The 26352-nt window shown below is 42.5% G+C and overlaps 1 protein-coding gene and 1 pseudogene across 1 annotated transcript in view; both read left to right on the top strand.

Annotated features, from left to right (window-relative positions):
• Positions 1-22171, top strand: part of FIGNL2 (fidgetin like 2) — a 64069-nt gene extending 41898 nt beyond the window's left edge. Inside the window, exon 2 of the mRNA XM_072990883.2 lies at positions 18484-22171. Within this exon, the coding sequence (XP_072846984.2) occupies positions 18495-20660 (2166 nt within the window). The 5' untranslated portion in view covers positions 18484-18494 and the 3' untranslated portion in view covers positions 20661-22171. The remainder of the gene's footprint in view (positions 1-18483) is intronic.
• On the top strand, positions 15793-15942 carry LOC140705090 (U1 spliceosomal RNA; annotated as a pseudogene).
• Positions 22172-26352: the final 4181 nt, after the last annotated feature.

Raw genomic sequence — 26352 nt, forward strand, 5'->3', positions numbered from 1 at the left:
GGGGTGATGCTCAGCTGCTTGCGACATACAAATGGATACATATTAATTTTTTAGTTGCTGGACGGATGCCGAAACGGCACAGATGGGAAATGGCCTATTGGTCACTCGGATGCCCAGCTGCTCTGCCCCCTTGATATATGAGTGGATGGAGAGTGGACATTAGAGAGCCACAGGGCTTGTGGATGTGAACAGCCAAGCAAAAGGGGGCGGCGGGGGGGGGGGGGGAGAAAAAGGATGAACAGAGAAAGAGAGTTGAAACCTGATTCCAGGCAGTGGCTTTTGCGGAGGGTGGAGGCAGAATAGGGGCGCCACAAAAGTTAGCTTCAATCCTTTTAACATATGTACATTGACCCTGCTTTGATTGCAAAACCATCCTTTCCTTTTGTCAACAAGAGTCACGAGCATGCGCATTGTGTGTAGTACCATTAGGCAAAAGTAGGTACACTGTTTTTCTCTTCTGTCCCCAGCAGCACAAATCTTTGGGGTTCTTGTTTTTTTAAATACTGTATTGCTTTTCTATCCATCCTTCAGTTGGTGGTGAGGAGAGATGTTTCTGTTTTTTTTGGTGCACATCCAGTGAATGATGTTGTAACTTTAAGGGTATGTCTACATGACAGCTGCCTGTGCTCCTGGTTGGACACTGTGGTGCACATCTGGAAATGCAGGAAACTGCCTTGGACATGGCAAGTATTTTTTTAAACCTGGGACACTGCTATAAATAATGCAGGAAAATGACTTTGCAGGCTCCACTACCACTGTTTCTGACATCTGTGATTATAAAAAGAGAACTAACATGGGCTAAAGAGAGCCTGTCTGGTTTAATGCATAGAGTGACAGACTAGGATTCAGGAAACATGGGTTCAAATTCCTGTAGACCATGGAAACTCATTAAGGGATAGCAGTGATAAAACCAGTAATTGAATATCTCACATACTTTGAAAACCCTGTTAGGGTTACCATAAATCAGATGCAGCTTGACTACACATAATAACAATAACGGTGTGTATACAAGCAGCTACATTGCTTTGAATGTGTCCAGTTGCCTCCAAATCAGCACTGTATTATATGTCAAGATTATCTAGTGCAGGAGTTGGCAACAGTAGCTATCCAGATGTTTTTCAGCTGCATTTCCCATAGTCCCTTACTATCAGCTATACTGTATAGGGCTGCTGGGAGTTGTAGGACCAAAAGCACCTGAAGGCCATAGTTACCCATCCTGATCTAATAAAACCATTTGCAAATGAATAACATTCCTTATGTCTATATGCTGTTATCACATCAGTCTAAAATCACTCTTGTGCTGGTTTGCCTTCTTGGCCTTAGTTTAGCTATGGAAAAGATACCAGAGTGGAGAAATCATCAATCATCATCATCATCATCATCATCATCATCATCATCATCATCATCATCATGTGGTGCCATCAAGTCATTTCTTTTCAGGGGTTTCTAGGTAGAGAGTACTCAGAAGTGGTTGACTATTCCTTTCTTCTGGGGGCATCCTGTAACTGTGCAGCTTGACCCCAAGGCCACCCAGGCTGGTGCTGATCCCTGGAGGCACAGTGGGGAATGTAACTCTCAAGCCTCTCTCTCTGTTGCCAGATACCTTAAACCACTGAGCTATCCAGCCAGCTAGCTTGCTGGAAACTGACCTCTATTAGTTTTCTGAACTCTCATTAGGAAATGTTTAAGTCAGTTTTTAGAATAAGACTTGCCCCAAACCCACAAGACTAGAACGTTTTTCTCCTACTCTGACTTCAGGGGGATGATCATTGTTGTGGGGACTACAGAATTTCCTAGAGAAAAACACCTGGACTATGATCGGTGTACCCATGACTGTACATCACATTTACTCTACTTTCCAAATAAGTAATTTTTCTGTGTTGTCAACAAACTAAGCAGAAGTACTTACCGAGTTGGTAAGAATCAGCCCAGGGGCCAAGGCAGTCAATGAAAGTAGCTAGGTATCCTTCTGTACAGAGTACAGTACTGTATTTGAAGGTATCATCTGTTTTAAATTTGTGTTTGAACTATTCAGATCCTGGCTACAGTATATAAAAAGAACCATAACAAGCAAGAGGGGGCTTGAAGCTGCCAATCATCTTCCTAGGTAACATCTGGAAGATGGTACTCAAGAGCCAGATGAAGCAAGCTCAACCAGACAGCCGGTTTTAGTCCTCCCCTTATGAGGCAGTGTATTGTGTTTCTATTTGAAACTGGCATCCCTACATATTTCAATTCTACAAGACAGCCTGATATTGTAGATCTTGAGCAAATAGCTCAGTGTCGTAAAAGGAAAACTCAGAGCAGAGGGCAAAGTAGCTGCTTTCCCCACCTCGCCAGGCAGGGTCGCTGTCCCTTCTCTGATTGTATTGCAAACAAAAATTAACCAGAGAAGCATTTCCAGAATGTTGCAGTATGATAAAGCTGCTCATGCTGAAAGACTCTTTGTGATACAGGTATTGAAAGTTAGGAGGATCCTGCTGCGAGAAAGTAACTGGCAACTGAGTAGAGGAAAATTCTTTGTCTCAGAATTCTAGAACCCAGCATCACTTGGGGCTGTACTTTGGCAGTAGGTTTTGCATAGTCCGAAGGACACAGCATTTTGTGCAACACATTAATTTCAAATGGAATTAATTGCCACAATCTGACGTGAAGTTATTGCAATATGTCTTGGGCAGTTAGGCAAGATGGATGTCATTTGTGCTGTGTACATGCAGAACTTGATAGTGGGCACAGGACTGAGCATCTGAAGAACCATGTTATTGTATTAAACCGGGGATGGATGACTTATGGCACTTCAGAGATTGCTGGACCACAACTCCTCTCATTTCTTACTATTGGCCAAAATCCAGTGGTCTAGCAAGGGGCCCATTGACTAAATAGTGATTTGGTGTGTCCCCTCCGCCGTAAGTCATTGATTTAAATGGGCCTTCTCTGACTGTGATTTAATATGCTAAAATAAGTCACAGTTAGAGTGGGTCCGTTTGAATCCATGGAGCTTATGGAGGAGGGGACTCATCAAATCCCCATTGATTCATTTGGTGCAATTTAGTACGCTAAGCAACAGGATTTTTGCTATAGAAGTTGTATTCCAGCAATGTTTGGAGGGCTACATATTGCCCATTCCTGTTTTAAACCAATGCTTTTAACCATTAAGGCTATAAAGAGAAGGACACAGTTGGCCAGAGGCTGGCAAAAGTCTAAATCCAGAGCTGTATGTCTCTCTCTCTCTCTGTGCTTACATGTGTAGATGGGAAGAGTTGTAGAATTTCAATAGATCTGGTATGTGATATTTTTCATGGGTGCCAGAAATAGAATGACCTATGTAAAATTAGCATAAGTGTATATTTCTTCAGTTTGCATAATTAATAGAGGCCATAGGTTATATCTCTTGATATAAACCTTTGGGTTTCCCCCCTTATTACTGTTTCTTGCATTGTCTTTTAGCATTAAGCACTTTAGTGGCTCTTGCCTAAATATTTTGTGTGAAGGACCACCACGTTCAGGGAGTCCCTCTCTAACCATGCATCCTCACTGGCTTGTTGATCCTGGAGTGAGTGAGCCCAGGAAAGTGATAATGGCTTGCGAACCTACCTGTTTCTGATACTTCTGAACACTCTGATCTGACCCGACTCCCTGCTTTGAGGGAATTTTAAAAAAATACGCCAAATTAAGCACTTAAGACTCTCACACCAACCCTTCAAGGTAGAACAGCTGTCATACCCACAGAAATCACCAATTCCCAGTAGGTGGTCTAGACAAGTCCTGGTTTTAAGCATCACAAATCCTCTTAGCCAAAAATCCTGACAATTTGGTAGAGAATGTTTTTAATATTTTGTTAGAGGTAGTGAAAAAGCAAAAAAAGCAAACATTTCAAAAGGTTTCAAAATGGCATCAAAAGTACTGTATTTTGGAGCAAACAGTCAATTAGAATCTAAGGCAAAAGCAATGCAGAGCAAATACAAAAGAAAATAAGAAAGCTAAGTGAACTACATAGTACTTACACACTAGCATAGTTTCAGAGCATGCATAGTGCATCACTCACAGCATGTCCTAACAGGACAGCAACTGAGCATATAATCTCCTAAGAGATAACTAAACCAACTAAAATAACTTCTGGGTTTCTTTTTATATCCTGTTCATACCCTCCTGGACCTTTTGAGGCTTCAAGTTCCCTCAAATGTTCATGAAGAAAAGAGCAGTTACTATCCTGCCCCTTCTCATACAACTGAAGCCATTTACCAGTTAGCACAATACCAGGGAACAAGCCAACTTGGCCTTGAAGTCTTTGTGCAAAAGATAAACTACAGGTGGCGCTTCCATCCCTCAGTGGGCAAAATTTGTTGTCTTTCTCCCAGCCAGCTTTTCAGGCACTGGGAAAAGCCTGAATTTTTCAGAGAACTTCACAACTCATGTTCCCCCTCCCACCGTTTCTCACTTTCTTCACACGTCATTTCTGGAAAGGAGAACAGAATGAATCTATGGAAGTTGGGTCTACAGCTCTGGAATATTTGGTTGGTGGTGATGGTAGGTGTTCTTGCATTTATCCTGAAGTATAATATATGAAAGGAACTCTGTATCATAATGTGTACCACAGTGGTTCTGAAACATTTTGCCATCATCCCCCCTCTTTTTAATTTTTGAGAAATATGCACCTCTCCACCATCATCTAATCCCCTTTTAACAGAAAAATCTAATGTGCTGGTTCAGATTAAAAATAAACACAGAAACATCATAAAAATAGTTTTAAATTAAAAATAAGCACAGTCCTAAATTCTGGTGAATAATACCTGTCACAAAAATCTGTTGAAGCTAATTGATTTTCTCTCTCTCTTCCTTTATATGGAGACCTTAGTCTCTGGAATTTCTTGATGCTTCCCGAAGGAGGCATTGGGAAGCAATGATGTAGCAGAATTTCTATGCACTGATGATGTACCCTTCCAGTAAAAGAATAAATGAATTCTTCTTGCCCACAAAAGGCATAGAAATGGTTTGTTTTTCACACGGTGTAGGTACAGTAGATGCTGACCCTATAGTGAAGTAGCTGCTTTGTTAAGTTCTGAGGATATATTTGATTCAAATCATGTTTTAATTTTTTCATTTGGATTTTTTAACAATTTAAATTTTTTTAAAAATCAATTTTTAAAAAATTTAATCCCGATTTAAATTTAAATCAATTTATTTTTTTTAATCATTGATTTTTATTCATCCTGATAAGTTCACCAGCCAGTGGATCCATTTTTGAAAATACATCTAACTTAAATGCAAGGAAACTCTGTTAGCTGTAAATAAGTGCTGTTGCTTATGCAAAGTCATGTACAGTCAAGTAACACTGAGCCAAGGGAGAGTATGATGAGCTCGCTGGAATATATTGGCAAAATTTCTCTTAATAACCAGGTTTCACCCTTCTGTGTCATCAGCAAAGTATATGCAAGTGTATAAATTATGTGTCCTTTGTGGATAGTCATCTGCGAGTGGTTAGGCAACAATGAAAATAGGCCAAGGCACCCAGTGTGTTTTGGAGGAAGAATGAGCAAAACGAGCACATTATGGAGATGTGTAGGTCCATTTATCTGTGTGGCTACATGCACTGGGAGCTTGTGAAAGTAGTTGTAGACAAGAGTATTGGACTCAGATGTTGAAAGACCTGGCTTTGCAGGCAAGAACCAAGACTGATTTATACCTGGGAGTAGCTAGCCAGTGAATACAGCCACTTAATGTAGATAAAGATTATATCATACCTGGGCACTGAGAAGACAGAAAGAGCAGATATAGACTTATGGAATAGACTTTGGTTAATCAGAACTGAGCCCAGATTTGTTTCAGGCCAAATTCCACCCCCAACTGTTGCTCCTAGTATTCTCCATGTTTAAACTATGTAAGGTAGAGAGACCCTTGTTGTTGTTGTTAATAGCTGTTAAGCAGTTGGGTAGAAAAAAAAATCTAGCCCCTTTGCAGATCTACTGCAGATTGGCCTGAGTGTGTGCCTGTCATCTGTGAGCGTATAGCTGGAATATACTGCTATGCCTGTGAATTATAGTATAGATGATTGAATGTCAGTCTGGCAAGATCTGCCCCTTTCTTCCCCTGCAGGACTCTGCAAGCCATCAGCTGGAATTGTGCTAAAGAATTCTTAGCATAAGAATGGTGATCTGAGCACAGGAACAAAATAGAGTTTATAGTCCTTCCTTGTAAAAAGTCATTCATGGTTACCCTAAATGTTTTGAATTTCATCACTGTCATTTTGGTTTGTCTCTCTGTGTGTGTTGCTGCTGCTGCTAAATAAGTAGGAATCTGAAATCCTTGCTGATCTACAGGAGGTAACCCAGAGATATATGAATACATCTCTGGCCACAGTTGACTTACAGAATGTGGGGTTATTTGCAGAACGAGTTTTGCATAGATGCAGCTTGGGCTGGCTGTTGCTATTGCAGCTTGTTCACAGCAGGTTTTTGTCTAATGGCTGCATCTGAAATATTTATTTTATTTTCATTTGTTTTGGTATTTTTTATGAAGAAAACAACAGAGAGAAGTTGTCAAGGCAGCCTTGATTTGGGGAGCAGCAGGGGTGTGGGTTTGGGGGTGAAGGCACTACTTTAAAACACTGAACAGTTGGAAACCCTCTGCTGCAAGTCTTAGCCAAAAGAGCTTTTTTCTCTCTCCCCCCCCACAAAAACCCAGTTCATAGTTGCTCCTGAATAGATTAACCAGATTTCCATAATTAGAGTGTGAGGGGACAATGGGATTCTCTCCTGACTAGCCCCCCCTTTCCTTTTGTCTTGTGCTTTAGATAATGGGCAAGCCAAGAGGGTGGGAAACTGACATGCCATTTGGTCACTGGACAGTAATTTTCTCACACTGCCAAGGGAGAGCATGGAAACATCTGCCTTCTCCGGGAGCAGCCCTTATTCACGTTCCATTTCAAATGCTTGACAACTTCTCTCTTCTCCCTCCAGGCCCCCTCCGTCTCCCCCTCAACATGTTCTTGTTTTATTTATCTTTTAAATTATTTTAAAGGCGTGAAATCCAGTAGAGTTTTGTTGTGCTTTGCATCTAGTCTCCCTCCAGCACCACCCTAACTGTGCATTTGGGAATCCTTTTCCTTTTCCTATAAAATACAACTGCCCCACTCATGGTCAGTTTCCCTTCCTTATTAAACCCCACAATCTCTCTCTCTGTCTCTCTCTCTCTCTCTCTCTCTCTCTCTCTCTGTAGTAAACACACACGCACACGCACACACAGAGTCTTATTGACCTTCCAGCAAAGGTCTTTAGCAGTAAACAGAAAATCAATTCAAAAATATGCATTTCGTTAAAGCATAACTTTTAGAAGAATAGCTCATTTTTCCTTTGGAAGCTACAAATGATAATCTACCATCTCTCTTGGGATGCTGTTCCAGTAGTTGATTACTCTTACTGTTAAAACATTGGGGCACATATTCCTCCTTTATTTCTTTGTTATCAATACTTCACCACTGAAATATTGCCCTATTTATTTCATTAAAAAAGTCTTCTAAAATATATTAATTCCTTCTTTTGGATAAAAGTACAATAGCCCCATATATGATTGTATGTAGAGTAAATCTCAATATTCAGTGGAGTTTGCTCCCACATGAATGTATATAAAGGAAAGCTTCAATCTTTACTGCCTGTGGAAACACTTGCACATCATAAGGTAATTAACTTTAAGCAAATAAAAAATCCAATACCTGTACAAAGAAAACAGCTTTCTAAGGCAGAGGTGTCAACATGCAGCCCCCAGGGGCCAACATTTAACTATGCAGTATCTTTATGGCCTCCTGTATCCCCAAATCCCTCCCTTTATTTTTATTTTTTAAAAGGTAGCTCAGAACTCCCCTTGTGGTCCTTTATATTGTCCTGGGGCAATTGCGCCATCTTTTGAGAATTCTCACACACACCTACCCTCCAAGTCTTAATAATAATAAAAAAGACTAAATATCCTTTGTGTGTGTTCGTGCACGTGCGCGTGTGTGCATGTGTGTGAAAATAAAATGTAGATTGCAGTCGTGGGAATGGGTACAGCTTTCCAAAGTTGAGGGACAGGATGTGTGCTTTCCCCAGCCTTCTGGAGATTGTCCTCACTTTCTCTAAGAAATGGGGAACTAATAAGATTTCAGATGATGTTGGACTCCAAATCCTACCAGCCCAAATCAGCCTTTACCAGTAGTCAAGGATTATGGAAGTTGTCGTCCATCATACACAACCCTACAGATCCCTCTGCTGTATGTTTATGTAGCAGCTTCAGTGGGTTTTAGCATCAAATAATTATACAGGGCAAAGTGTGCATGGCCATGCTTCAGGCTGTAATTGTTGAGAGTACAGTATAATTTCTATCTCAATGTTGTTACTTTATTTCATTTTCTTAAAATCAGTTATGTGATAGAGCTTGCTTAGCAAAACTAAAGCCTTTCACTCCAATCTAAATAAAATTCGTTATATCTCAGGTCCTGTTGAAACCAGCATAGAACAATTTAGGTGCATCTTAGTCATAAAAGGATGACTTAACTTTAGCAGCTTTAGGGTCTTTCTGTTCTGTAAATTAGATGTTCCTGCATTGAAAAACATGAAGATACTTGCAGTTGCAAATATATGTAACATTCTTTGGAAAACATCCACTTGTGAATTTCCCATTTTAACATTAGCCTGGTTAGTAATATGGGAAAGATTAGAAATCCTGTTGTTTACCATAGCAAGTTTCCCTAGAGTAGGCCTATTGAGTCAATGGGATTTGATGATTCATGTCCTCTGTAAATTCCATTAATTCAAAGGGCCAACTCTAGTTGAAGCCTCTGAACCTTATTTTCTAAATAAGAGATCTCCCAATCCTGTCACCGTTCAGCGGTTTCTGTAGTCACAAAACTCTCGATTTCTGTAGGCAAAAAGCCCTGCATGAAGGAGAAGCATCATAGCAACAGCCAATCGATGTTGTAAAACCCTGTTTTGGATTGACACAATCTCAGATTGGAGCCAGGCCTGTATATCCATTGTAACAATGACTTCCAGATGTATTTGACTACAACTCCCATCACCTTCTTAATGCCAGGTTGGGGATGTACGCATATAGCATAGGTTATATGTGGTGCTGGAGGAGAGATTTGTGGATACTCTGGACTGCCAGAGTATGAAAATGAACAAGTGGGTCCTAGATCAGATCAAGCCTGAAATATCTCTGAAGTTGACAGCTGAGGCTGGCCTACTTTGAGCCCATCATGAGAAGGCAGGATTCACTGGAAAAGAATGTTGGTAAAAATTGAAGGCAGAAGGAAAAGAAGACCAAACACAAGATGAATTAACTCCCTAAAGAAAGCCGCAGGCTTGAGTTTAAAGAGCTGAGCCCTCAGTCCTCATTTTGGAGATTGCTCATTCACAGTGTTGCCATGAGTTGGAGGCTACTTGATGGCATATACAACAATACAGCAGCAGCATGTGCTAAGAGTTTTGAAATGTCTGTATGATATATCTTGCTAAAAGATTGTTCACTTACTAACTCAGTTATAATTTTTCTCCTTATTGCAAAGACGAAGTCCCTTTTCTTCTAGATATTTAAAGTAGTCTCTTTAGTCTGTTCTTAAAAAGAAATAATGGGGAAAAATCAGGGAAATTAGGTGTAAAATTTAGTTCTCAATTGCTTTGAATGTGCAGCGTGCATGACTTGCTTTTCTGCTAAATGCAAGCCAAGGATTTCTTGTCCGGTTGAGTGAATAGTACTGTTAGGCAGATTAGTTAATCTACCTCTTGCTTCATGCTCAGGTCAGGCATTTTTCTCTGACAGATTCGATGGGTGTCAACCCATTTCGAGAACCAATGTTTCCAGTTCATTTTCCCCAGTACTTCATCTATTGCTGCCATATTTAATTTTTTAAGATAATTTTAAAAAGGTATTTGCATTCTGTAGAAGAGAGACAAAGCATCGTATTTCATGCTCCAGTTCCATTCTGAATGGTTAATGGTGGAGAGTGACAATTGCAGGATAGAATAAAACTGTAAAAGGTCAGCCAATTGTGGTAATAAACACCTACAACTCAAAAACATAGGTAAGCCATTTGGGTTTAAACTGGTTTAACTGACCACAGGGTACCAGGGAATCTGTAACTGTGTGAGTTAGGGTTAAAGATGCTCAGGCAAAATTCCCAGCAGCTGTGAACATGTATTATTAAATCTTTGCCCCTATTTTTTATTCTCCATAATACAAATGTATGTCAATAAATGCAAAGGCCTTTAAAATGTTGTTATGTCCTTTGAAGTCACCACCAACTTATAGTGACCCTTATGCATGAGCAATCTTCAAAATATCCTGTCCTCACCTGCTCAGCTCTTGTAAACTGAAGTCTGTGGATTTCTTTAGGGAGTCAATCCATTTCACACTTGGTCTTCTTCTTTCCCTGCCATGTTTCACCTCTCTCAGCATTATTGTCTTTTCCAGAGAATCCTGCCTTCTCATGGTCTGACCAAAGAAGGACAGCCTCCGTTTGAACATTTTTGTCTCCAGGTTTGATTTGCTCAAAGACCTACTTGTCTGTCTTTCTGGCATGGCAGTCCAGGATACTGCAGTACAGGGGGTCTCCAAACTATGGCCACGGGCCACATCTGGCCTGCCTTGCCTTTTTATCTGACCTGGCATGCGGCCGGGCAGGCAGGAGGGCGTGTGTGTGTGTGTGCACGCACATGTCTTCTTTTGACCCTCAGAAATCTGAAACATATATGTTGTGGCCCTCACTCTAAAAGTTTGGAGACCCCTGCTGTAGTACAGTGCCTAAGACTCTCTCAGGAAAGCCAGGATATGTACAAAGACTGTGAGTGATTCAGTTATAGACTGGCGCACAATGTTTTGTTTTGTTTAAGGAGAATTTAGGATATGTTGATTTAAAGAGGAGATTATGTGTCTGGTGTCCATTTCAGTCTCCAAATAAATGTTTTGATTGACAGAAATATAAAGTATCAGTAAATTGTTCTCACCTGCAAGCCATTTATTCCACCCCACCTTTTTGAAATGAAGTGTTTATTTGGAATTCTTTTTAAATAGATCTCCTACAGGCCAAAAAGAGGCCATAGCATTTTGATGAACCATTCAGTAAAGATTTGGGTACCAATGACCACAAAGCCCTTAGGTTGGGGTTTTATGTGTTCATGCACATACATTGAAATGTATTTATTTTCCTCCGGGATTACTCCTAGGGGACTGTTTTTCTCCAAGACCTTCCCCCTGCATCATTTAGTAAAGTGCTGACATAACCTCTCCTAGGAATCATCGGTAGCTTGGCAGCCCTGTAGCAGCCATAGGAAAAATATGATCTGCATAATTTAAGTGTATGTGCTGTCGCCTGAAAGATCTGGGATGAAACACGGTAAGATTAGGGTGGTGGTTATTATTATTTTATTTGTCTAATTTATAGGCCACTTTGCTCCCAATGAGACTCTAAGCAGCTCACAGTATTAAAAAAAAAATTAAAACACAATAAAATGTATATTAAAAACAATTAAAATATAATAAGAATTTAAAAAAAGTGATTAAAAACATTAAAAACTTTAAAAATACATGTATTCAGTTAAATGCCAGTATTCAAGGACTTGGTTACAGGTATTAAAAGCCTACCTGAAGTGTGTTTGTGTTTGTGGGAGGGAGTCCTCAGCTGTGGACGGAAGGATCAAAGGGAAAGGGCCAGCCCCCTTCTGCCACCTGGGAGCAGCCACAAGAGAAGGCCCTCCCCTTCGAACAGACCTGCGATGGCAGTAGGACTGAGGGGAGGGCCTCCTCTGGTGATCTTAAGGACTTGGAAGGCTCATATTTTGGTAGATACTGTACTTCAGATCACCTGGAACTGTATAGGGCTTTCCTAGGTAATAAGCATTTTGAGTTAGTCTGAACGGTATGCTGTGGCTGCCACTCATTTTACAAATTCTTGTAGCTGGGAAAGAAGCACTAAAATGTATAGGTTAAAAAACATTGGTTTAGTCGAACTTGGCATCAAACAGATCTTTTTTTCGTTAAAGCCAGATCCTGGGGTTAAATCTAATTGTTAGTTCCAGCCAGAGTTTACCCATTGAAAGAACTGGACTGGCCAATCAGCTCATAGGTCAGCCCCATTGATTGAGTGGTCTAGTTTAGCTGGAGCTAGCAATTGAATTTAGCTCCAGGTCATTGGGATCCAGAAGTCTCCGCATCTAGGATTTTATAGACTGATGGGGTCATTGGTGACTTGTGAGGGGACCCAGGGGGTGTTCCCTTAAAAATATGAGGGCGAGACCAGTTCCTACTTGGTTGAAGAGCTATTCCTGCCTAACGCTAAATCTGTTGTTAGCTACAGCTAGAGTAGGTGGATGTACTCAATGAAACCATGTGAAGTGCTGCTTGTGTTATATACAAATATGTGTCCCTTCATTTCAGTTCATATTCACATTGGGGCTAATATTACATGCACTGTATACTTTGATCCTAAGAGAAAGCTAGAAAGGGAGCTATTGTTAGCCTTCATGCCAAACTAACCTCTTTTTAATATGAACTGCAGGACATTTTTTTTAACTGATGACTTTCCGGCAAAAACCTAGTTAAGGGTTTGTATGTGCCAAACAATGGCCACCAAAACAGTCATGTCTGGCTTTGTCTTGGGCTCTGCTTGATTTTTAATGCTTCTCTTGATCCCCAAGGAAATGTGACATTCTCTTTGCTTTACTACCCCACTGCTACTGCATGGTGAATGCTGCTACCATTTCGGCAAGAAACATTATCCCTTCTCCTCTTCCTGCAACCTCCACCCCATGTAAAGGCTTGGAATTATGTGTCCAAAGTGAGTGTTTACTGGAAGACCTCTGGTCCTTTGTCTTCATTTGCTCCCCCACCCCCAGCCCCCTGCTCCTCCTGCTGAATGCCTTCTTTTTATTTATCTATTTATTTATCTGTTTGATGGGAGGGTATGGCTGGGTGATGGGAGGGGTGGGGTGGTGGCGGCGGGAGAGGACTCCCTCTGTCTGTGAACATTCACTTATTGTGGCACTTTAATATAATGGTGAGTAAATGAAGGCAGGATGTCAGAGAAAGCCCAGTTAAACCTGCCATTTAAATCCTCTTGTGTAAGTTTGATATCCAAAGTGGAAGGACAAATGCCATATAAGTCAATTAAAGCATTAGGTAATCTAATTGTACTGTGGCCACAAAGTGGCTTAAAGGCTGAATGGCAACTCTCCCTGCCCCCCACTTCAGCATCTTCCCTCGAGGCCTTTGTGAATGAGTATAGAGGAGGAGGGACACTGTTGGAAATGGGGGGGGGCGGGGGCGGGTGGGAGAAGAGGCAATACACATACACAGAAAACACACCCAGACAATAGAAATGGAAAGAGCTGCAGTGGAAAATCTCAGGATTGTGGCCACAAAGCCCTGGGCTCCCTGCAAGAAGCATTCTTCCTGTATAATGTGTTAAGTGTTCTTGTGTGCCCCCCACCACCACCACCACAATCCTCTCCCTCTGCCTCTCCTGTCACTCCCCCCCCCAACTCTTTTCTTCGCTCTCTTTTTCCCCTGGAGTCTCTGGGTTTTGGAATTTGCTTAGTCCCTCAGCAAGGCTCCTGAAATGTCTTTGCTCATTAGATCAGAAGGATGGGAAAGCCACGGGCAGAGGTAAAAAAAACAGCCCAACACAATTAAAGTTACTTAAGTCCGAGGGCTGGTGATGTGCTGTTAGCATTCCTCCAGCTCTGCCCTTGATTGCTTCATTGTGTGCATTCCTCTGCCTGCTTGCGCTGGAGCAGCTGAGCCCAAAGGAAGGAAAGGGAAGAAGAGGAGGAGGGAGAAGGGGGGTGGCGGCAGGGGTGGGGGCTTGCGAGTTTCAAATGGCATGGCTGGCCTCAGTGTAATAAGAGGTACAGAATTAGAAAAACCCATCCCCCACTCCTTATGAAAGCGCACCAGTGCAGGATCAAGTAGCTGTGTCTCTTAATGTTATTTATTCATATTTATCCTCCTGTTTATTTGATTTGACTTGTATTATGCTCCTCCTTCCCAGAAGCAGGATATGCAGTGGTTTACCACAAAATTAAAGCAGGCACAGAAAAAGCAAGATGGAAATATGTTAAACAAATTACATTTTAAAAACTATTGCATTAAGAGAGATTTTAAAGTATATTTTTTATTAAAAGTATGGTACCCTGTCTGTTGGTCAGTAATCAGAAGGCAACCATGTTAGCTGATAAGGCTGCTGTATACCGTATTTTTTTGCTCCATAAGATGCACCGGACCTTAAGACTCACATAATTTTTAGAGGAGGAAAACAGGGAAAATATATTCTGAACCAAATAGTGTAATAAAATATTTAATAAACTATAACAGAATAACATTTGAACCACGTAAAGTGAACAGCAGTCAACAGTGGCATTAAGAACCATTACCACTGTCATTAACAAATGGAGAGACTTAAAGCTTTGTGTACTCTAGTTTATGTACCATAAATTTGTGTACCATAAATTTAATTCAAGTACATATAGACCATTATCAGCCAGTGATAAGACCTATACCACGCTAACTATATTTTACATTTCCTTTATCCACCTCCTCCCCATGCTTATAGAAATGTCTCAATGACAGATGAGACTGTTGTGCAACTCTGTCCTTCTACAGCTCAAGCCTATATTAAGTTAGAAATGGTTTGTCTGATTTGGCACTGCATTGAGAGGTCCCTTTTAGTTGTGTGGGGGATAAATAGTGGAATTAAACTATTTAACAGCTGGTTTTCCATATTTACTTTAGGTTATGCAAAAGAACAGCAACACAAAGCTTAACCCATTCACCAGCAGTAGCACATGCTCAGCATAAGACCAAATCTTGGGTTTCTGACATAATTGAACATTTATAGCATGCAAGGCACAACAGCCATGAACAATGTTCTTGACGAGCCAAAGAAACTGAATACAAACTATAGTAGCTGAAATCAGGAAGCAGGTACTGTAATCCAGTTAGAAGTCATGAAGCACAGTTAGTTTCTTTGCTGCAACACCCTTTGGAAATACATTCTTTATTAGATGCCCAGAATTAGTTGAAAAGTTTGCAAGTCGAATCCAAATTTCTCATAAGAATGCATTGAAAATTAATTAATGCATTCTTATGGGAAAAAAAGGTTATAAACTTTTAAAAAATTAAAAGAAAGTCACTTACCAGGTACTGTAGACTGAGCCCAGCTCTTCACAGTGCCTTGGTAGACCCCAGAACAGTCAAAAAAGAGCCCCAAACAGCTAAAAGCCAGCAGGGAGCCGGCAGCCATTTTGTGCTCTTCTCTGCTCCTGCCCCCTCCCCTCTCCCCACCTAACAGCTGATCGGCGCTGGTCTGAAAGGCTTCCCAGGCAAGCAGGTTTCAACTCAAATGGAGCACCTTTTCACCCAAGCACGGTTTAACCCAAAACAAGCAGCTTTTAAACTAAATTTTACATTTTAAAATGACAACACCAGGCAATCCCAGGTCTCTCTCCTAGCTCTCTAACTGCTTGGACTAGCAAGGAAGCAGACAAGCAGCCTCTTCACTAACTCAAAGTTTGAATTTCCCCGCTTTCCCTGCCTTCCCCGCATATTAGGTATGCTAATATCTGTGCACTGGAGGATTGTGGGAGGAACATTCCAGCCCCTGATGGGGGTCCTGTGGGGCACCCCAAAACACTGAGTCGGTCTCTTGGCCTCTTTCGGGACCGGGGCTGTGCAGCCCTGCTCTGATCAGGAGGTGCAGCCAGGGTGTCACCATGCCTTTTGGGGGATAGGGCACAGAAAGGGGAAGAATTTTCAGGGGCCATTCTATCTCATACCTGGCAGGGGAAATACCATTATCATAAAAGTGGTTTTCCCAGGGTAAGGCTCATCTATTGCACTTTGGATGTGCTGACCCCTGTGATTTCCCCAAATGTGGGAAAATCAACTGTCTAAGTGGGGGACTGTATCATTTCCCTTGGTCTTTCTAGAATCACCCTTTGGTCCTTGGCTGTTTTCACTGCCTGCTGCCATAGGCCTGTTGGCCTTGCTGGTTTTCCAGGTGGGCTGCAGGAAGCAGATCCTGGTAAGCTAGCAGTGCAGAATGGTGAGGTCCAAACAGCAAGCAGTCTCTGGTGCCAGTTCAGAGACCTCCCAGCATGGCAGTGGGAGGCTTCTGGGTGGTGGTAGCTGAACCCCCTTTTTTTAACTGTATTTACTCCATAAGATGCACATACTTTCTCTCCCTCTATTTGGGGGGGGAAAGTGCATCTTATGGAGCGAAAAATGTGGTACTTTCAAGCCAACCCTGTAAATCAGGTAAACACGTGACTGTTTTGAAGTATAAAGGTTCCCCTTGACATTTAGTCCCATCGTGTCTGACTCTAGGGCGCAGTGTTCAGTGTTCATCCCCGTCTCCAAGCCATAGAGCTAGCATTTGTCTGTAGACAGTTTCCATGGTCACGTGGCCAGTGCGACTAGACACGGAATGCCATTATGTTCCCACCGTGGTGGTACCCATTTATCTACTCACATTTACATGCTTTTGAACTGCTAGGTTGGCAGGAGCTGGGACAAGCGACGGGAGCTCACTCCGTCGCATGGATTCGATCTTACGACGGCTGGTCTTCTGACCTTGCAACACAGAGGCTTCTGCGGTTTAACCCACAGCGCCACCACATTTTGAAGCATAGCCATTAGCTAATTGCACACAGCTGTTAACAGGCTTCGACTTCTACGTATATAACACAATGCATCTGCTTCATTCCCTTTCTGGCTCAAAGCTAGAGTTACACTTCGTTCTTTTAAAAATAACAGAGGTTCACTCTTAATGTGCTAAACTTGACAGAGAACATTCCCGTCAGAGCACATTTACATAGTGGCCATGATGATCCATGCTCTGGGAGACTCCTAATTAGATTACTGCAATGTGTTGTGCATGGGGCTACCCCTGAAGATGGTTCAGAGGCTTCAGTTAGTATTGAACACAGATACTGTATCAGCATGCTGTCTGGTACAGCCCCATTTGCACCCTGCAGTGCCGATTTTGAAGGAACATGACTGGCCAGCTGTTCTCTTCCAGGCCCTTTTAAAGATCCTGGTTCTTATTTCTAGGGCCCTAAAGGGCTTGGGATCCAAATATTCAAAGAGGTACTTCCCCCCATATCAGCCTGTCTATTCCATAACATACTGTATTCTGCTGAGACCATTCTTCCTGAAAATCCTTCCTCCGAGGTATGATGATCATGTACAAGGGAGAGGGCCCTGATGAGTGGCACCTCCATGCTGCCCCTGAAAAGGGTCTCACCTTGTGCTGGTGCTGCATTAGCACCCAACAAAATCTATTTACTGAGGCTTTTAATAGATAGTTTGACTGGGCAAGTTTTTTTTTTAAAAAAAAGTTGCATCTCCTTAGTTGTTTTTTTAATTTGTACTGTACTTCACTCTAGCACATCACCCTGAAATTTCATGAGTCACACACTCTAGAAATGTTTTAAATTAATTATCATGTTTATTAGGTGTGTTTGGAGGATTGCTATAATAGGGCTTGGAGTTCCTTGGCTTCCATACTTTCATTCATGAAGCTCACGTGTGGCCTTAGTTAAGTCGCTAACTCCCAACCTAATTCACTTTGCACAGTGGTTGTGTGGGTAGACAAAGAAATATCAGTATTTTTCACATGAGTAATCTACCATAATAAAAGGGAATGTGTGTCTTTTTGCCTGTCAGTCTCTCAGAGCAATAACTCCCAAGACCAAAAAAAAAAACCCACACAAAAAAAACCTAGACACTTCAAACTTGGCATGCATAGTAAGCTGAACCTGGGCAATGGCCCCTGGGACTTATTCTTTATTATTATTATGTATTTGAGGCCTGCAGTACCATCATGAAATGGCAGGTGTCTCTAATCTGTGAATAAGTTTGCCGTTTGTATAGTTTTAAGCTAAGAGGAGCAGTCTGGAAGATACATCTACTCTGAGGCAGCTCCTGCTCATGGGAACACATGTAGATGTAGGTAGAATAAGCCATGGCCATGCTTGAACCTAGGAGCTCCAGTGGTTGTGGCTTCATTAAACAGGGCAGGCACAGTGTGTCCAGCTGTGACCGCTGCATAAGTTTGTTTGATGGCTTTTGTGTATCAAATTAGAAGCTGAAAACTGTTTGGTTTCTAAAGAAGCGATTCAGGCTAACTTTGTGTCTGGGAAATCATAATTGCATATGAAGCTCATGTTTATCTCCGGAAGACAAAACAACCCGATCTGAAAGCTATGGGAGGTGTGAAAAGCTTCTGCTGTGCTAATCAGATGTTTTCAACACTTAAGCAATTCCCTTTTCTAATCGAAGGCAGTTTGTAGCATACAGTTTGGCTCTCAGAGCATTTCCTAAAGATGTGAGGCAAGGGTCCTTTTGTTAGTGGTACTGTAGATGATAAGGAAATACACAGGTGCACACACAGAGGCTTACACAGTGGCATTTCGTTACTGGAGAAGAGTCTAATCCTGGTTTTCTTTCTTCCTCCAGCTCTGTCAAAGATGCACTGGACACCAGAGCATGCTCAGCCCCTGAATCAGTGGCCGGAGCAGCACCTTGATGTCTCCTCCACTACCTCCTCGCCTGCCCACAAATCTGACCTCTACCACAACAGCCGGCAGCGCTTCAACTATGCCTGGGCCAATGATGACATTTCTGCCCTGACCGCTTCCAACCTGCTGAAGAGGTATGCTGAGAAGTACTCTGGAGTATTGGACTCCCCTTATGACAGGCCATCAGCGCTCAACACCTATGGGGATGGTGTTTTTGGGCCCCTCAACGGTCAGAAGGGAGAGATGGAGCCTTGGTCGATGGCACACAGCTCAGAAGGGGCCTACCCGCTGACTCCGATCCATGACGGATTGCCTGGCTCCAAGGGGATTGTCCCTCCTGCGGTCACCCCAGGGAACAGCCTTGGCACCTCCCCCGTGATCTCCAGTAATATCTCTGACTCCATTTACCCCAGTAACACTTGTGGGGGACCTGCTGCTTCTGGCAGTCTTGGGACATCTCAGGAATACCCTTCAGGCTACAGTGGGGCCTATTTGCCATCAGGCTACTGCAGCCAGCCTGCTTCAGCGCTTCCACCTCCACACCCATCTACCTTGCATAGCTCAGGCCTCCTACAGCCTAGCCATCCTTCCACCGCCCTTGTCCCTGGCTATAGCTCCACAGGACCAATGTACAACTATGCCTCAGGCAGCTACCCACCCCAGCCCGGTTATGCCACCATCCACCCGCCCCACCCATCCGCCTCGTATTTGCCCTCAGGCATTGCGGCCCCCACCCCCATTCCTCCTTCCTCTCGTCCCCCTGTGGTCCCTGGGTATACCTACCAAAGCCCCCTCACGGTGCCGTCCCTCAGTAATGAGTCGGGGAGTTCCCTGAAACGAAAGGTCTTCGACATCACGGGTGGTGGTGAGGATGAGAGCGAAGGCCGATATCGCAAATACAGCTATGAGCAACCAAAGTCTCCGTATCAGCTATCCGACAGCGGTGAATGTAGAGGGAATGGATTCAACCGAAGCTCGGAGGTGCCTTTCAAAGGTGGGAAAAGGCCAGCAGGAGCAGGTGTCACGGCAGCGGCAGCAGTGGCATCCGAGGAGCCCCTTGGGAAATACGCCAGCCAGCCCATGAAAGGACTGGTTTCTCCAGCTTACAATGTTGGTGAAGCCCCTCTGAGGCCGAGTGAAAACTTTGAGAAGTTCACCCCTCCGGCTGCCAATGGTGAGCATGAGGGGGAGTCCTTTGCTCTGAGGATGCCGCCCAAAGCTCCAGCATTTGGTAGTGACAGCAGCAACCAGGCGGTAGAAGAGCAGCTGAAAACCATGGACCCTTTTATTTTGGAACTGGTGAACAACAAGATCATTGACTGTAGTCCTCCAGTGCAGTGGACAGACATTGCAGGGCAGGTTTCTGTCAAAGCTGCCATTGAAGAAGAGCTGGTATGGCCTATCCTAAGGCCAGGTGCTTACACCGGGGCAAGCCGACCACCCAAAACCATCCTTCTGTTTGGACCCCGTGGTGTAGGGAAGACGCTGTTGAGCCGGTGCATTTCTACTCAGCTGGGATCCACCCTGCTGAAGCTCAGTGGCACAACCTTGGTCTCCAAGTGGAAGGCTGAAGCTGAGAAGATCTTACAGGCAATGTTTTTTGTGTCCAACTGCCGGCAGCCAGCTGTTATCCTCCTCACTGATGTGGAATCTTTTCTAGAGGACACTGCCATCCTGAAGTCCCAGCTCCTCTCCTACCTGGATAACCTTGCTACCTCAGGCGAGCAGAATGTGGTTGTCATAGCAACCACAACCAGGCCTGGCAACCTGGACGAAGCCACACAGAGAAGATTTGCCAGGCGCTTCTACGTCTCTCCACCAGATAGTGTTGCCAGGCGGCAGATCCTGCACCATGCTTTAGCCCAGCAAAACTACTGTCTCAGCGAGAGAGAGATGGCCTCCATTGTACAACTCACAAAGAGCTACTCCGGCAGCGAGCTCATTCAGCTTTGTCAGCAGGCTGGGGCCAATAAGCTGCACAGTCTCCCAGGACAGCTTCAACCCACCTCATACAAAGATTTTGAAAGCGTTTTCTGCAAGATTCATCCCACCGTCTCTCAGAAGGAGCTGGACTTGTATGCTGAGTGGGATAAAATGTATGGGTCCCGACATTAGTGGAGAGTGGCTGGCTTCTTCTTCTTCTTCTGCATCATCTTGGGTCTCCTGGAGGGGAAGCTGTTGGGGCTGTTGAATTCTTCTTTCTAAAAGCTTAGTTGCTCCAGGCACTTCTGTCTCTGAGAGGCTGCAAACCTGCGTGGCTATGAAAACTGAGGGATGGTGAGAGAGCCCTTCTAGTCTCTTAGAAAAGTCACCCCTCTTTGGATGCAAGAATTCCCCTAGATTGATTTGCATACATTTTTGTTTTCAAAACCTGTTTGAAACTTTGACTGTGTGGTGGTGGTTGCGTCTCTGTGTTAATGAAAAGTAGTCACTCAACGAACTCAGGATAATCTATTTATTATGAAGCTGTTTTCCTAGTCCTCCCTTTTCCATGCCAGCATTGTAAAGTAGTCAGCCAGGTCTCGTTCCCTTCCCAGCACCCTTTTCCATACTATGTACCTCCTGGATATTTCTCTTTGGTTCTGAACTCACATAGGTGTCACTCTGTCAAGGGGCTGGCTCTCCTGTTTGGGCAGGTAGGGCTCTACCCACCTAGCTATCAATGCTCTTCTCATCCAGCAGGGGGCAGCATTAGGTGTACTTAGACTGTGGAAAGGATAAAGCTGGATAGCAAGCTAGATGTCATTGGCTGAGCATTTGGTGACTCCACTTTCTGTCTCATCAGCTCCAGGGGCCGTCGGCTACCACTGGTACTGTGGATCATTCAGTGCATTATATCATGACACTGGCTCCTTTTCATGGGCATCGGTTCCTCTTGATGGCCTTTAAAGTCATCAAGAGTAAACTTGTTAAAGCAGGTGGCATCAGTGGGTTTGAGGGGGAAGGGGTTTGGGATTTTTTTTAAAAAAAAAGAAATGTAGATTGTTTAATAAACTAGTTGTCTTTTTATTTTTGTAAAATATGTAGTAGAGTTTTTTTTCTTTTTTTAACTACTCAGGAAAAATAATTTACCTCAAAACAAAAAGAATGTTTTTTTTAACTCAAGGAAATTTTTTTAAAAATAGTGATCTGGAGGGATTTGCAACTGTGCCTTTTAAGGCACATTTGATTCCCATTTTAAAGCAAGAATAAACTTGAAGTAGTTACAAAGATGAAAGTTGAATGTATTTCAGGGGCGTTTCACAATATATTATACCATAACTTTATTCTTTTTTTAAAGCATTTTTACCATAGCATTTTGGTGGAGTAATGTGTCTTCAAAGCATAAGAAGTATTAGCGCTTTAGTGTTAAAGCCATGGCTGGTACCACTTTTTGAAGGAATCTTTTAATTTTAAGTTCTAAGTTCCACATTGCTAGGTCATTTCCCTTTTGTTATAGCCTTTATTAGGACTTCTTAATTCTCTATTGTGCCGAGAAGTCTACAAACCAAGAAAAATATGAGTTCACGTTTTCTGAAGCATGATTTGATTTGAGAAATCCAAAGAGCTCCCGTTCTCTTTAAAGGCCTCCATCAGCAGGGAAGAAGCTCCCCAGCTGCCTTCCCTCCAGCGGCTCACCCCCACCCCAACTCTTGGCTCTTACTCTGCCACTGCAAGCACGACAGGACTTTGGCTCTGTTAGTTCCGCTGTCTTGACTTTTTTTCTGCACTCCCGCCTTTAAAACACAATTGGATTTTCATTGTCTGAGTTAACTTGAATTGGATTGCATGGTTTTATCTATGACTGCTACGTTTTTGAATTGGAGATGGGTGGGGAGCACACCTGGAAATGCACTGTAGACTTTTCTCTAAGCAAGTATTGGTAGCCATATGTAAAAATAATGAAAAGGTGCTGATTTGGACTACAGCTTCTAGAATACACTAGCCACCATGGCCGAAGTTATTCCAAGAGCTGTAGTCCCTCCCTCCTGAAAATGTATTATAATCTCTCCATATATAATGTACCTTATAGCATTTCAGTGCTGAAAATAGAGATACTTTAAATGCATGTACTTCCACCTAGGAAACATTCTGTCTGCTCCTGAGCTCCGTGACATATTGCAGAAAGTTTACCTATTATTCATTGGCCCAAATCCTGTCGCTTTCATATGCCTGCAGAATACAAATGATGTAACTTGCAGTGGCTTCTCTCAGGCAGTTATCAAGGCCCCACTTGGATGTTTGGCTGCATGCCAGACTCTGCTGGGTTTGCACATGCTTGAAAATCCAAATGGGGACTCAATTGCCAATTTGCAGTGGAATTTGCCATTTGCCTTCTGCAAGTGTAACTATGCAGCAGGATTTCTGTCATTGAATTCACTTAATTTATTTGCTGTAGAAAAGAGTTAAAAATTGAACTGTGTGAAATGGCAAGACTCGGTGCCTTAAGTATCCATATGTTTGCGTTGAAGTCAAGATGTTTCTCTCTTTTCCCCATTACCAAATCATGAAAATTCTCAATTTTGGAAGGAAGAATTAAATCTTTAAGAATGGGAGCACTTTCATATAACACTGTAATCTTTTAAAGAGAAACACAGAACGGTTGCTCAAAATAGGGACTGTTAGTTATAAAGGACAAGGTTATTTAGATTTGCCCTAGTACCTAGGGGTCATGGGAGATCACAATAGAACTAAATAAACAATGTGCCCCATTTATAGATTTCTATTACTGATTAGGTACGTAGGTAGGATCCAGGACTCAGAACCGAATATGAACTGAAAGTTTTTAAATCCATATTTAATTTATTAAGGGAAAGGTAAGGGGGGCAGTGCTCATCCCCATTTCCAAACCGTAGAGCCAGAGTTTGTCTGTAGACAGTTTCCATGGTCACGGGGCCAGCGCAACTAGACATGGAACACTGTTACCTTCTCACCTTGGTGGTACCTGTTTATCTACTTGCATTTGCATGCTTGCAAACTGCTAGGTTAGCAAGAGCTGGGACAAGTGACGGGAGCTCACTCCGTTGCGTATATTCGATCTTACGACTGCTGATCTTCTGACCTTGCAGCACAGAGGCTTCTGCAGTTTAACCTTCAGCGGCACCACATCCCTTTTTAAAAAATTATTATTATTATTAGGCCATCTCAAAAGTCACAAAAATATGTAAGTTTTCAAGGCAAAATAATCTGAAAAGCAGATGTAAAGAAATAGAAGGTGGAAGTGCTAACTGGATGTTGAACATGTAGTGGTTCCATCACCATTTCATCTTAGCCTGAGCATGCAGATACCATTAATTCAATATAAAATTACCCTTTTAAGAAATCCCACTCCTGTCCACCATGCTCAACTAGCTTTGTACCATCTTATCAGATGAACGCTTTGGAAGTCTTGCAAGCTCATATATTTGTGTGACCTTTTGTGTTTATAAAGTTAAATTCAATAAGAAGATTTTAAGCATTTTTCAGATACCTTATTACATACTTGGGGAAGAAAAGGGATCTGCTTTGTCCCTGCAAGATACCTGCTTTTGTTGTGGATGACAGAAAAGTCCCTGTAAAAGAGAAGAGAGCTCAGAGACAAAAGCTCATGGGTCACTCTGCTTTAGTTGGCGGGAATCTGATGTGTTTTGCCAACTTCCAAGTTACTATCTGTTGTTCTTGCAGGTAGGTTGTGGTTCAGTCCATAACTTTGTACATGAGGACTACATTTTGTTGTCTGTCTGCCTCACAACTTAGGCAAACGTCCCACTACTGATAATGCAAAAGAGGATATAGTGGTGGCCCTTGTAATGCAACTCAACATTCTGGTTGGCGTACACTCAGCCTACATATGTGTACTCAGAAGTAGGCCCTGCTGTGCTCAGTAGGATGTATTCTTTGTAAGTGTGTACAGGATCACAGCTGCAAGCTAAAACACTGTAGGTGCAGTCCTATACATTAATTGGCAGTAAGGTTTTTTTTTTTTTTTGGAATTTAGCCATACTTCAGAGTTTGCATACACAGATTTGGACTGTATAAACAGAAAGCAGGCTGTGTTAAACTTTGTGGAATTTAATTCTGAATAAGTGTGTGACGGAAGTGTTGCTTGTCTATCTTTTTCCTTCATTGCCTGCAGCCTCTTGAAATTCAATACATGCAGCCACTGTGGACTCTAGTGGTTGCAGGCAGCACTTGCAGTCTTTCCATGCTGAACTCAAGAATTTGTGTCTGGCCTCTCTGTGTGATAAACTGAAATGAACATCAAATCCATTAAAAGCATGCATGCTATAGACAGAGCCAGAGAAATTTATTCCAGGAGGAAGGACGATTGGCTGGAATGACATCTTTACGAAAGTGCTAGGGATCACTTTCCTTATTCTGTGGCAGAAGATGACCCAATACTGTATGTAAGTCAGCGGGATTAACATAAAGAACCTGGTGATGTAGACAGGCCAGAAACAGGATGCAAATTGATTGCGAATGTGCCATGACCTGAAGTGGATCTCCAGTGTAATATCTGTGCACCATCAAGTCAGTTATTGGGCAACCTTATTGGACAACCTTTCCCAGGGTTTTCCAAGTAGACTCAGAAGAGGTTTACCCTTCCTTTTTTCTGGGGGCTCCCTGGGACCTTGCAGCTTGCCCAGAGATATGGATGGCTGCCCTTTCTCCCAAGCGGCACAGTGGGGAATTGAACTCCCAACTTCTGCACCCAGTTCTCTGGGGAAAATGCGAGTTTCACTTTCTCCTACATTTAGCTTCTTTTAAACATTATTTTTCCCCTTCCCAAAACAAAGACATTTTTGAGTGTTAGTTCTTCATACTTAGAAGAAACCAGAAGAAGGTTGAGACTCAGAAGGCAGCAATGAAGGAATTAGAAAAGATAATCAAGTGTAAAGATGTGTTACTGGAAATCAAGATCATAATGACCAGATAGGTGGGATATAAATAAACAAACAAACAAACAAACAAACAAACAAACAAACAAACAAACAAACAAACAAGAAAGAAAGAAAGAAAGAAAGAAAGAAAGAAAGAAAGAAAGAAAGAAAGAAAGATCATCCATACTCTTTGTATTCCTGATCAACATGTATAGGTTTGAAAGTTGGACAGTAAAGAGCTGATGGGAGAAAAACTGATTTGTTTGAAATATGATGCTAGAGAGTTTTGTGGATACCCTGGAAAGACAAACAAGTGGGTCCTAGATCAAATCAAGCCATAACTATCTCTGGAGGCAAAAATGATGAAACTGAAGCTGTTCTACTTTGGGTACATCACAAAAATGCAAGATTCTCTGGAAAAGACAATACGTAATGCTGGGAAAGGTAGAAAGCAGTAGGAAAAGAGGAAGACCAAATACGAGCTGGATTGACTTCCCAAAGGAGCCCATAGGCTTCAGTTTACAAGAGCTGATAGGGTCTGTTGAGGTCATTTTGAAGATCCCTAAGTCAGAGGTGACTTGATAACAAAGAACAACAACACATTCTTCAAAAGATAAAATAGAAACAAAATTTCTTTCCCATTATTCACTGGCCACATCCATTGGATAACAGCTGTTCCCAGCACTGAGAAGGCTGTGCTGTACCTTCAATCTATATGTGTTAAAGAGGAAGAGCCTGTCAGGAGAAAGAGATGGCAACTCCGAGCACTGACATAGTTGAACATGTCGGGATTCACATTCAGACTTTGAAAATTTGAGAACCTAAAACCTTGAGCCTAGATGGATGGATCTGTCTGTTTCATAGTTCCACACATTCAGTTTGATAGAATTTCAGATTCCTTCCCTCTCAAATGTGACAAGCTTTGTAAGTTCTCTTTAATTCTTATCAAAACGAATAAGCTGGAACTC

The sequence above is a fragment of the Pogona vitticeps genome, chromosome 2, assembly GCF_051106095.1.
Source record: "Pogona vitticeps strain Pit_001003342236 chromosome 2, PviZW2.1, whole genome shotgun sequence".
Taxonomy (NCBI): Eukaryota; Metazoa; Chordata; class Lepidosauria; order Squamata; family Agamidae; genus Pogona; species Pogona vitticeps.